The sequence below is a fragment of the Cygnus atratus genome, chromosome 17 (genome assembly GCF_013377495.2).
Source record: "Cygnus atratus isolate AKBS03 ecotype Queensland, Australia chromosome 17, CAtr_DNAZoo_HiC_assembly, whole genome shotgun sequence".
In the NCBI taxonomy this organism is placed as follows: Eukaryota; Metazoa; Chordata; class Aves; order Anseriformes; family Anatidae; genus Cygnus; species Cygnus atratus.
Genome location: NC_066378.1, coordinates 7,547,163 through 7,560,256, shown reverse-complemented (window position 1 = coordinate 7,560,256; position 13,094 = coordinate 7,547,163). Strand labels below are relative to the sequence as shown.

The 13,094-nt window shown below is 41.5% G+C and overlaps 1 protein-coding gene across 4 annotated transcripts in view; it reads right to left on the bottom strand.

Annotated features, from left to right (window-relative positions):
* ZDHHC8 (zinc finger DHHC-type palmitoyltransferase 8) overlaps positions 1-13,094 on the bottom strand; it is a 118,111-nt gene that overhangs the window by 43,463 nt on the left and 61,554 nt on the right. Inside the window, exon 1 of one of the 4 annotated variants that reach the window (XM_035556985.2) lies at positions 1,900-1,949. The exons of the other annotated variants lie outside the window; for them this stretch is intronic. Within the exon in view, the coding sequence (XP_035412878.1) occupies positions 1,900-1,934 (35 nt within the window). The 5' untranslated portion in view covers positions 1,935-1,949. Of the gene's footprint in view, positions 1-1,899; positions 1,950-13,094 lie in introns of those variants that run through there. 4 annotated transcript variants of the gene reach the window in all.

Sequence of the window (13,094 nt, the reverse complement as noted above, 5' to 3'; positions counted from 1 at the left end):
CTGAAAAATCCTCGTTCCTTCCAGCAGAGGGTAGCGGGACACACAAGCCAGCAAGCAAATGTGTAAGACTATTGAAAGCAAGAGATGCATGCAGTTCAAAACAAAACCAAGGGTTCAATATCAGTAATAAAACAAAACAACGTTGCTCAGCACACTGGAAATGTTACAAAATTAAATGCATTCTTCCATTTGCATTCACAAAATGAAGAAACATCAAACTTTAGCTTGTTCTCATTATATTCACCCTTCCCCTGTAACATCATCATCTTCATTTTACTTCCTAGTTTTGGGAAGGGAGACCTGCACACAGCAGCAGTGCCTGAACAGGCTTTTTCTGCACCTCTACATTAGAAATGTCTTCTCTTTCTCTATATGGTGCTGTTCCCCCTTCCTTGAGTCTCCCAAAAAAATCACCAAATAACTTTCAGGCTCTATTTTATCTTTTCGCCGCCCCATCATCCTGTGGCGGATTAAAAGGCTGAGCAGCAAAATCCATGCCCTCGTGCAGCAGAAGAGCACGGTACTGCTGCTGCTGTACGCAGGAGACTCACAGCTGTCCCCACGCACTCTCAACAGAAACCACAAAAAGCCACTAAGGTAGAGGCACAGGCAGAGTCTCCTCAAGCTATTAAACAACTGTGCCCCCCCAGCTTACATTAAGTGTTTCCAATTTTAGCGGCACAAGCCGAGCCCAAATCCCAAGCCTCCCCTGCCTGCACAGCAACAACTGCACTGTCCCTGCTCGCCGCCTAACAGCTTTAGGGCTGCCTTCTGGTGGCAGCTTCTCCTGCAGGTAAAATCTTATTACAGCACCTACCATAAACAAAAATGCTTTTGGGGAGCAATAAAAAACTAAAATACATGGTGACTGTCATACTAACCGTCTTTTTTATTGAAACGATGAAACACAGCATCAACGTCTTAGGTTTAAATGTTTCTGTCAGCTTGGGCAAAATATAAAGGGAATCTTCCAATATTTGGTTTGGCGCACAGGTATTCAATTCAGGTTGACAGAAAACAAAATTATGTTGCTTAGAAAACATCCTGAGAGACAATATAATCTTAATTGCAGAGACAGGGAAATGGGATTCAACCTGGTATACAGATTTGTGTCTTGCTAACGGATTCGGAAGTGCAACAAGGTGGGGATCGCAGTGGCAGCCGTGGAGGTGAAATAACGGCAGGGACACATCATTGCTTTAGTTGTGTATTATTTGCTCTACCCCAAAACCCACTGCTTTCCAAAGACAGAGGAGTAGCTTGCTCACATACTGCAGTGGACATTGGGTAGCTGCTCTGGCGTTTTTCATATTAATGTCTCAGCTTTCACTAACAGCCTGTGGTTTTGTGATTTGGGGGGATGTTGATTTGAAAGAACCACAAAATTATCAGAAAAGGTGCAATTATGCTGTGGACCTGCGACCTCATGCATTAAAAATCTTCCAAATCTCTTGCCATAATTCAGTAACATAAGCCAGGTTTACAATTACCTGATATGCGTTAACAAAGCTTAATACACTCCGGAGTCAAAATGGGGCAATTAGCAGCTCCTATACCAAAATAGAAGACTATGGAAATGGCATATGTGTCACCATCTGCAAACAATATGCAACAGGCAAACCAATTCAGAAGGAAAAAAAAAAAAGAGATTAAATTTATTCCTATTTCCAAGAATCAAAGTGAATATTCAGCTTCAGCATTATGCTTTCCAGACTCCCAGCTGGGACCAGAATGAGAAGCGTCAAGCATCTTATGATTTAACTGTTGAAAAATTTCCAGGCCAAACTGTCAAGCAAGAGGTTTGGATACAGATCTGAACTATGGGATGTTTTGTCTGTGGAGTTCTTCTATCACTTCCAATAGCAATAGTTAGCATTTGTATGTGTACTTTTAAAATACCTTCTTGCTCCTGAACTTTGCTGAAGTTCATCCATTGGTTTCTTTGCCCTTGATTTAATTTAAAGAGTAGGATACATCATCTTGCTTTTCAGAAAGATATGAACATTTTCTTCTTGCTAAACAGCTAACACACTGGAATGGAAATAATTTACTGTTAGAGATTTTCTGAATGAACCCCTTATTCCTTCTCCTCTTCCTCCCTCCAGTATTTCCTGAGAATCGTATGCCACAAGCATTTTGGCTTACACCAGAAAATGTCTACAGCTCTGGGATACCTTAATTCCTTTTACATTCCTCTTCAACAGCAGACAGAGTCTACCATAATGGCCACGAGAAGCATGGAGCTGCAGATCACAGAACAGCCACAGAGATATAAGCAAAGCTTGCACGGGTAGAGCTGTGCTTTTATCTCCTTTGATTTGAAGAGGGGGGGAAAAATGAGTATCCCAGTAGCTACAGTCCTTTCCTGAAGCTGTTTTACGAATTTATTACATAGCACAGTTTTCCTGTTCTCATATGTTACCGTAAAAATTTTTGTTAGGGATTTTTTTTCCTTTTTTTTTTTAACATGACTACTGGAAAATCCAAGCACAGAGATACACAATTCATATTCTCAAGAAAACTTATTAGAAAACTCATAACTTCTCCAAATGTTGTATACTGTACCTGACTCCAAAGGGCAACACAGTGAAAACGAACCATGTTCTGGGATGCTATATCCCCAAAGTACCCTTTGGTAAATGAGAAAAGCAATTTATTTTTCAGACAAAAAAATAAAAATTCACGTGTCAATTCCAGTATGCACATTTGAATCGTACAAAAATATTTTTCACTCAGTGGAGTAAAAAAAGTCTATTTTTTATTTACCTGAGGAAGCAGAGTCTAGCAGTTATGAGTATGAGTAAGTAACCTGGGCAAGGGTTATGGTTTTCACCAGTTTGCCTATCGATTCCACAATTCAGACATTTTAGACCCGGTGCACATCTCGCCTTTCACATTAACTGCCCTCCCCCAGCAGTGTTGGGGAGTTTTGCTTTCAAAAGCATACAAAAGTATGTCAATAAAAATTAACTGGAAAGTGTTACAGCCTGTCTCAAGAGAAGTTCACCAACTAGGATAACACAGATTTACAGAAATGGCTAAAATCAGTTACTATTAACACCAGGCCAGTAATTCCTTGAATCAAGAGATTTACACTGCTGCAGGTCAGGCACAGACACAGATGCTGAGTGGGGACCATCCTCTTTCCTCATATTTTGCCATAGCAGCCCTCCCTGAGCTCTCACTTGTGCTGTTTATGCTTAATTTTCTGGCACACTTACAGGCTTGTTTCTGTAAGCTGCAGTTAGGAAAAGAGCCTTTTATACTGTTTGTTCCTCAGGCACAAGTGACACATGCATTTATCAGCTCTTCAACATTTACTGCTCAACATTAAACACGGTTATCAGCAGGGTTTTAATTCTTTCACAATACCTGATCGAGCAAGCAATTGACAAGTTAACAAGTCTGTTTACTTTTCATAGTGCTTACTTTGATTTTTGTAATTAAACAAAAGTTGTTTGGATTCTCCCTTTTCTCCCCAAACCGAGTGCTGCCTTTGCAGGCACTTTAACTCTGTATTTACTCTTCGAGGCATGAAGTGGGTTCATTTTCCCTCTTCTCCCTCCCCAAGGCTCAAGGCAGACCACAGTCCCTGGGACATCTGGAGGCTGCGGTTTAGAGAGGTCCCTTCCAGCCAAGAACAAAAACAATCATCTTCACTGAGTTAGAAGATACTTGAGACTTGTTAGTATTTCTGAGTTGCAAAACTCAGTGCTTGAAATGCTATACAGAAAATAGCCCTCCTTCAAAAGTTTATTAAAAAAAAAAGCAAAAGCTCCATGTTTCTTGTGTTAGCTGCACAAGATGAGAAAATGTATCTGCCCTGACTCTGTAGTAACGGTTATGCAGCAGCTCCATTAGTAGTCCCTGCTTCTGTTGAATTCACATAACCGTGTCTTGAGTTCGTCAAGGTCTTAGAGAAAAGAAAAAAAAAAAAAAAAGGAAAAGGTTTGAGATAATGATATCGTTATGCTAAAGATACAGTGAGCACAGCCAGCAAGAAAATGTATCCTCATTCTGAACAGCAACAGATGTCAAGAGAGCAGAAGCCAGCCATAAATTGGAGTTTTAAAAAAATTATTCGCAATTTGTGCCAGCAGACAAGGAAAGGGTTAAAGTGATTCCAGAGCACTGTAACAGATCAAAAAAAAGCAAGAAGTCTGTCCAGAGTGAGTGCTCCCACCAGAGCCTCCCCGAACCTGGCTCCTTCCTCCCTGTAAGGGAGCACAAAGGGGTGAGGGGACAGCACAGCATTTGTGCAGTTAAACCATTTCAACAAAGCTGCACCCTTCTTAAAAGTCAGGCTGGGTGTGCACTTCTGGCCGAACAGCTGCCCTGGCAGGAGAGCGGAGGAGCAGGCAAGGAAGAACAGATCCGCTTTCTACCAGGCTCTTGTCTCCTACGTGTTCAACTCAACTCCAAGCGCTCGCCTTCACAAACACACAGGCGTTGAATCGTTCAAATTACATATAATCTTGTATTGCTCATTTACAACAGCACAGCCAGCGACAAAGAAAAGAACTTAAAGTGCTCAGCTCCCTTCAAACAGGAAGCAAGCCCGTGGTGACGGGCTAGAGGATTCGTGACTTGTTTTTCCTCCACCCCGTGCTGCACACACACCACGCTGCGTTCGGGAGAGCTCCAGCAAAAAAACTGCACACAGGCTCCGAGCTGTCGTCTGCAACACAGTGAAATAAATGTCCAGCTCCCCCTCCCCGAGTTAGGAGTACAGATCACGAAAGGCAGAGCCACTCCGAAACATCTCTCTTGCAAATTGCTGTAATTTCCCATCCATCTTCAGCTCGGTTGACTTCGCCAGGTCCACAGGGGCCGATTTACAGCATTCGTTTTGGATTAAGGGTTCCTAAACTGTGACTCAGGAGGCAGAGTAAACGATCTGCAGCTGTCTCGCAGAGCCCTGGTAAATGGTGAAAGTGCCAGTCCCATGTGGCCCTGCTGTGCTAGTGGGGCCTAGGCGAGCCTGAGCCCACCAGTTGTGACCTGATCTAAAAGTTTAGGAATCAGTGACTGAATCAAGTTCATTTGCAGACTGATAAAGATTTGTTCTAGACCCTCTATTTGTTTGTTCAAGTATTTATTTATTTTTAAACTAGTGAAGTTGTAGGCTAAACAAACCAACAAACCACGTATTTTTTGTTAGTGAATTCTATTGCCTGTCATTTGCCTTTGTGTTGAAAGCTACTTCTAACACCACACCTTGCTTTGTGTGCAAACAATACTACAAACAGTTGCATCTGACTTGACATCTATTCTAACTGCAGCACGGCTGCACAAAAGTTGGCAAAGGCAAAGAGGCAAAATAAGAACTGCATCCCCTGGATCAGAAAGTGTTTTCAGAAGAGACACATTCATTTGCTCATTATTTCTCTGGCAACTTCTGAGTTTTGGAAATTTCTGAATTTTTCAATAGGCACAAAGTCCTTTTTCTAGTAAATAGAAAAGGCATGTTTTACATTTGTTTTTTATGGCAGCATTTTCTGTATATTCAGTGAAAGGCAAACAAAAGCACTGCAATAATGTGCTACTCTACCTTCCCCTCAATTTTCGGTTTCCATACTGTCACATTTTAGTCAATCAGTTATCACTGCTTATTTGTCTTTAGTGCTAAAAAAACTTTCCTGTATCCTGTGTACTGCTCGCAAGGGGAGGCAAGACTGTGACAGTCACCTTGAAATGTTTTGCTCCTCAAACATCTCCTTTCTGCAGAGACCAGATACAACCTTACAGGTGGATGCTGCCAGCTAGTATTGCATAATTAACTGCAGAAATTAGAAAAATTGCATTAGCGTAGCCAAGACTAACACTAATCTACCACATCAGTGCAAATCTGCAATTCGCGTCCAGCAGGCTATTTAGCCAGTTCAGTTAAATATTCTAATTTCAATCACTGAAGCGACTTTTCTAGTAAACTGCTCTGCACCTTCTGCTCTGTGAAAGATTCTTCATGATCCACCCTAATTCTCCATCACCAGGTGGACTGTGCATTGAAACATCGTTGTTCAAACCAGTGCAAGCAGTCGTGCCTGCAGCGCTTGCTGTGAGATCCTGACAATGCATCAACTAAATAACCATAAAGAAATGCTGTCGGTATTGAAATCATTTACTGTTACCTCATCTCTCACCAGCACAGCTCAGCGAGAAGACAGTGGTGTAACTGGAGATACTTGCTCAGCTTCCAGGTGCTCCCAGTTATTCTCTGTCTTAATGTGGCTGTAAATCCCACACCTCCAAAGCTTTTGCACCAATAGCTGCAACCCCCTTGTGCCAGGCTCCAGGTCTGCTTTGAATCTACGTTTAAGTAAAATTGCTTACAAGGTGGGCTTTGAAATGTGGGATTTTTTTCCTGCACGAGAGCATTCCTTCCTTCTGCACGAAGACGTGGCACGACCAGGACTGTAGCACCACACGCAGAGAACCAGCAAACCACCTGCCAGCACTGCCAAATTAAGCACCAGCTGGAGCCAGCCCTGCCCCTGGTCAAAAGGGAAGAAAGCAGCCTCTGATCTTTGCTTTCTAGAGAAGATGGCCAGTAGCACTGTCACCGACATTGCCCTGTACCAGATGGCCCCATCTGCAGAGCAGCACAAGGAAAGGAAGAAGCAGGACTTTTACAGCTTTTCCTACAACATCCAATTGAGTCAAGAGCTGAACTACTGATATCACTGCTCCATGGCAGCTGATAAATTCTGTTCAGAAACCAAGGAAGCATGTCAAACAAGGTTTGATTAGAGCTGCCTGGGGGCCTGGCAAGACGCAGGGAACTTATGGCACACACTTACATTGCTGATCAGAAGTCTTCTCCCAGCAGACGGTGGGATGGCGCGTGGGAACAGCCAGTGACATTTCAGGGAAAGCTCTCCAAAGGAATATTCTGTCGTTCAGTGTCTCCAGCTTTCATTACCATCCCCACCCATCATAACAACTTTTTTGGGCTCTTGGCTACCAAGAAGACTAAAGCTTCTTCATGCATATCGTGTAACTTCTCTTTGAACTTATTTCCTTCAATGGAGCTTTCCTTTAACTCCAAAAGGCTTTGCATACTATTGATGTGTCAGGAACACTCCCTGTACATAAAGAATTTACACACTATTGAACAGGAATCTTTTGAAATTGTTCACTTTTGACCAGAAAGAAAGCTCAGAAAGAAGCCCCCAATGGGGCATAAGTGGCAGTGATGGTAAAGTAGGAGGAGAGCACAGCGGCCATGGAAGAGAAAAAGAATTCAGTCGGACGCTGAAGTAGATGCTTGGAACATATGTCAAGGCCAGATCAAAACAGCCAATTGTTGCTGTTATCTACTTAATCTTGTCTTGTGTGGAAAAGGGAGTTAGGAAATTCTTTTCGGCCAACGCGACTGGCCAAGCCAACGTGACTGTCTAAGCCAATGCCCAAGGCAAATAATGCTCTAAACAATAAGGCATTTTAACTATGCTATAAATACTAAGTTTGCAAAGACAGCTGTTTGCTTGCAGTTTCCTTCTGCAATCTCCATTCAACACTTTATATTTACGTAAATGCACAACCGTACCTAATCCCCCCCACCAGGTTTTAGCTCCTTGAGAGAACAGGCAGGAGTTGAGGAATGGCTTAAAAATTTAATCCTTGAAACATGAAATTAGGCTGCTTCCTCAAGAGCTGCCATATGGTGTCTATTTAAAAAAGTGATACTCAATAGAGGCACCATAGTGCACGAGAACCACTCATGGATTTTACTTTTGAGTTACTGAAATCTTTCCACAAGAGCATCAGTCACGGGACAGTTTCTTTGCAGAAGGACCTTTAGCAGAGGCAAGTCTCAAGAGAAGCAGCTCCTGTAAAATGGGCATTGAAACCAACTGCAAATCAAGACAGCAATCTGAAACCTTTGTTTTCATGGGAATCCAGCCTTCACAAACTAGCACCAGCATCGGACTGTGCCATGCAACGGTCCTTGATGCTTTAGCAACTACATTATTCATAGAGTAGATTAACTGATTGTTGCTTGCCCTACCTATTGTCTGTGACAAACTGATAAAATGCAACTTTGGCTAAAAACAGCACACAAATCTGTGCCTTTAAGGTGAAGATATCAGTAAAACTATTCAAATCCACAAACAAATCTCAGTTTAAAGAAACGCTGCCCTGAGGGTACACTTATCTTCCTGTACATACAGTAAGGTTCTGTCATCTTCCTTTAGCAGCACTGACCTTAAAGAGCATAAAATTCATCGTTTACAATAGAGATGGTAGAAAGAGGGGAGTACATCTAAGTTTCAATATATTTAATAATCTTCTAAATAGAGGGCTCTGAAGGCTCTCATACCCTACTTTGCCAAGCAGGTACTTACCAGTTCTTGCACCCCCACCAAACTCTGCTATACTTTCCACTCCCAGAATGACGATGAATGAACATGGTTCTTTGCTGACATTACAGGAGGAAACAGACTAAGCCTGCCTTTTTCTCCACCATCGGCTCTCCTACCTAAGATCAGATTTCCGCATAATGGCATAGCACACTGCGGATGCTCACGGGCTCACTGCTGCACATTGTGAGGACAAAAAAAGTTCTGAATCTAGCATCATCCTTCTGGAAAAAAAAAAGTCATTTACATGATTCAGTATAAACCACAACCTCTTGCAGTCATAGTGTTCAGTAGAATCAGTACAAATCTTTAAGTTGATCTTAACTTACTGCCATCTCCTTTTGGAAGCTAACTTGCACATGGCCAGTCCAAGGCTAAAATAATCAGAATCTAACTTAACCACAGACCGCTAATGGATCGGATTTATAGCTTGAAAACTCGGGTATCTGACATGCTATTGAAACTGTTATTGTTTGAAACTTGTAAGAAACAAAGAATCTGAGCTCCACTGCAGCTCTTATACCCAGGTGCATCTTGCTTCCTCTTCACCAGGCACATGGCCCATTCATTGACAAGTGTGTTTTCCCAGTTTGGTTTCCTGGGAGTCTCTACTGGCTGCACATCAAGCCAAATGTTCATTTTTGCTATCAACATAGCCAGGGGGCTCGGTGATGCTAGCCAACCCTTGTTCAACTAGTGTTACTGTTTTACAACATGTCATGCTTTGTGATGCTGAAAGGAAAAACCAATAAAAGGAAAAATTAATCTTGTGATTAAACACAACACTTTGGATTGCTGGCTGCTGACACTGGCACCACGCCACCCTCTCGGAGGACAGAATAGAACCTGTCTGCTGTCTTCAACAAAAGGATTTTTACAAAATAAGGGTCTCTTGCTATGAATGATCAAAATGAGCAGCTTGGCAAGGAGACCTGGCCAACCGTCAATTACAGCTTTGTTCTATCCCAACTTAAGGCTGATATTGTCCTGCTCCAGACTGAGATGATCATACAGAATTTCTGTTTGTACAGAATTTTTGCATGCCATGTAAGTTACAGCTAAATTCACAGTATATAGAATTTATAGCAAATTAATGAGAGAAGAAGAATATGAAAATTTGTTTTTTAAGATATTTGCATGAGTCAACTCTGAGTACAGATTGTTTTGAAATCTGAATCCTCAGGGTTTGCTAAGCACCTGCTCCCTCAAAAGCAGGCTTATGTGCCATTGAAAGATTTGTGCTGGCCCTCGGCGAAGGGATTAATTCCTTTTCCACTATGAATATTTGCATAGGATCCTGTGCTCGTTATGCCAAAGTCCTCTTTGATACTTGCACTCTAGCATAAAGTGTAGTTTCTATGATCGGGTATACAATGTTCATTCTTACAAACAGTGAATGCTATAGTTTAATTTAAACTCTGCTTAAAATGTTTCCCTCAGGAAAATTCAGATAGAGAAATATACTTAGCCAAAACAAGAAAACTCATAAGCATGGTCAAATCAGAACGCATTTCTAAATGACTTATCATCATCATGCGTGTAGCCTGTTAAAGGCCAAAATCTCTGTATTTTGAGCAGGAGGATCTGGTCTCTGTTATTTGCAAATGGACCCCACCCCCAGATCATAATCTTCCCACACATTATTTAGTCAACAACAACATCTCATCGCTTTATACATGAAGTATTTTCAAACAGCTTAACAGCATAAGTACCAAATAGTATTTTGGAACAGGGAGGGCTATCATCCATGGCAAATCATGTGAATGACCAATGTAACTACCATCACCAACAAAACTATCAACAAGACCTACACATAAAACATGTAAATATGAAGAAATACAAACACAAAAGATGCCTCTAAATTCTTATTTCAGTTTCACTGCTGATGGCTTACCATCAGTTTTGGCAGCATCAAGGCCTCTCAGTAGATCAGTGATGAATGATGCTTCTTATAAAACAGCTCTCCAAAAACCCAGCTGTATATGGCTGTCTCCCAACAAATGTGATGGTGTAGCTGATTCCCAGTAATAAATGGTAAAGATACTACTGCTTCTCAAAACAAATTCTATCCTTATGAAAAACTCTCCATTTGTATATGTTTTATTACTTCCAGCCATTCCTAAACTACATCAAAAGAGACACCGGGAAGTCTCACTAAGAGACTATTGTGAATACAAATATTTTGATCAGAAGAAACCTTTGCCGAAACCTTTGATGATGGATAGCAGAATAGCAGTTTCTGAAATCAACAACTGAAGCTCAAAATGGTTGTGGCAGACAAACATGAAAGTGGTTCGGAGACATAAATCACGTAAGCTGAAGCAGAGCACGACGTGCTCGTTTATGTGCTTCCCTGCTGAAGTAATTGTAGGAAGCTGTTCTTCAGCTCACCAGGCAGGCAGAAATGGGTATTGATAGGAAGGGTGCGAGTGTTACCTAATGCTATGATGTTATAGAAGTGATGAATAACCCTAATGTTGATGCAGCCAGTGAGGAGATGCTGTCAGACCATTAAGCATATGCAGGTGATTTGTCAGTGTTTAAAAACGTTGAATTTTCTACCCTCCACTTCCTGCCTCAGGCTCCTTGCACATACACGCATCCTCCAAAGCCATCTTTCATTACAGCACATTTTTCTCTTCTCTCCCTCTATTCACCTTAAAAATCCTCCAGGTTTCCAGGATGTTTTTCAGCTCAATCTCTCCTTTCTCGGAGAGGCTGGGTTTGTGCATGTACATTTATTAGAAGGTCTAGATTAACGTACCGGACTGTGATTATCATGTTCTTTGTTCTTGGGAAATGCTTTGCTGCTGTAGTAACTGATTGCAGCCATCCTACATGTAGGCTTTTTTTTTTTCTTTTTCCTCTTGTAGATACAGACAATAAATACTGTTTATATATGCTTTTTTACAGAGCAGTAGATTGGTATTAGATTCAGTCTAAAGGCTATTTTATCGGATTAGTCTGATTAGCTTGGATTTCAGATCTGTTCCCCAACAAATGAAAAATCTCTCTCCCGTTTAAGTTCTGGGAGAAAAAACAGTGACTTCTCAAATGTATCGTAACAGAGAAACAAAGCTCCCACTAAAAGCAAACCCAGAAGTGAGAGGCACTAAGGCTATGACAAATGGAAATAATAAAAGCACAAAGAAGCATCAGAAAGCTACTCCAGTAATACTCTTCTATGACCACTGTGCCGATGACTTTGCTAAGTAGCACTGCAAGTTCACATTGACATTTTTACTAATGTAAGCAATTCTGCTTGGGCCAGCAGGACTGTGAGTACGAGCAACCTGCCAGGGGTGTTTTCAGCTAAGAGTTCATGGTCTAATCCCACAGATACAGGCAAGAGGGTAATCAGAGCATTCTTCATGTTGTTCGTAGGATGAATGCTCTTTGAGTTAACCATGATGCTTGAACTGAAACATCTCACAGGAGACAAGAGGAACAGGCACAAAGATTATACTGTGGGAAAAGGATCTTTAAAAACACAATACAAAGAAAGCATTTTTCACACTTTGAGCAACTAAAATAATTTCTATTGAAAAAATCCACTCCTGCTGAAGGCTAACATCCTGCATACAGTGAACACAGCCCTGAACAGGATCTCAACTCTGACACACAGAAGGGCAGATAACCCGTTTGTTCTCAAACAAAGCCAGCTTTGGACCTGCTATGGGGAGACACAGCAACCTCATTTTTGTCTCACGTGTTTGCTTTCCTGTAATTCATCAGCATCTCTGCGCTGCATCAATATTACTTTGCAAATGCTCCACAACATGGACTGTCTGGGCTTTAGGACAGTCGAGAAAACTCAAGTGGAAACTGTCCATATATGCTTGACACCTCATCTTCAGGCTGCTTGTCATGCCAGTATAAACAATGCAATGGCAGTTCCTCTGTGGAACAAATTCCTTATAAATATGGATTTACAAAACTGAAATGTCTAGGTAATAAAGACAGCTGAGAGATACAAACAGAATCGTATTTAAGACTGGTTGCAAAATACGGACAGAAAATAACATTTCAACATCTTTATAAATCTCAAATATGAGAAAAACGCATTTAAACAATACAGAGAACAAAAGTAGCATTAAAGTACACAAATGCAAGTCACAGATACATAAACACAGTATTTTATTATTGCATTACATTTTCAGGTTGCATAAATAATTGTACACACATTCTGTGTCTACTAAGCCACTGTGACAACCGTGACCTTATTGTGGCAACAAAATGCCAAGAAATCCCCTGAGGTCTAGCAATATTTTCTGACACCACAATCCTGCAGCTATCTCCACAAGCAATTAAATGGAAATGCTGCACTGCTTCCTGCTACATCCCAGAGAGCTGTATCTGGCAATTCACTCTGCCTAAGAAAAGCAGTGAACGGGTATAACCTGTGACTGACAACTGCCACTCACCTCTAACTTACTCATTGCAGCTTTTTGAAGGGATCCAGACAGACCTACAAGAGAAATACTACACTGTATTCCTCTGAAGATGTTAAAAAATATATGTATATCTTCCAAAGGAGTTCATCTTCCTGAAAAGGAAACCTATATTCTCCATGGGAAAATAAAATTGTGGGGCTGTGGAAGATGCCAGATTGCTGTGTAATTTCTATGCCAGCCCTTCCTGCCACCCCCACCACATACACAGAAACTGGGACACACTGCGCTGAGCATGGCAGCAGCCACCAGGGATATCCCAAAGGGGAAATACTCAGCT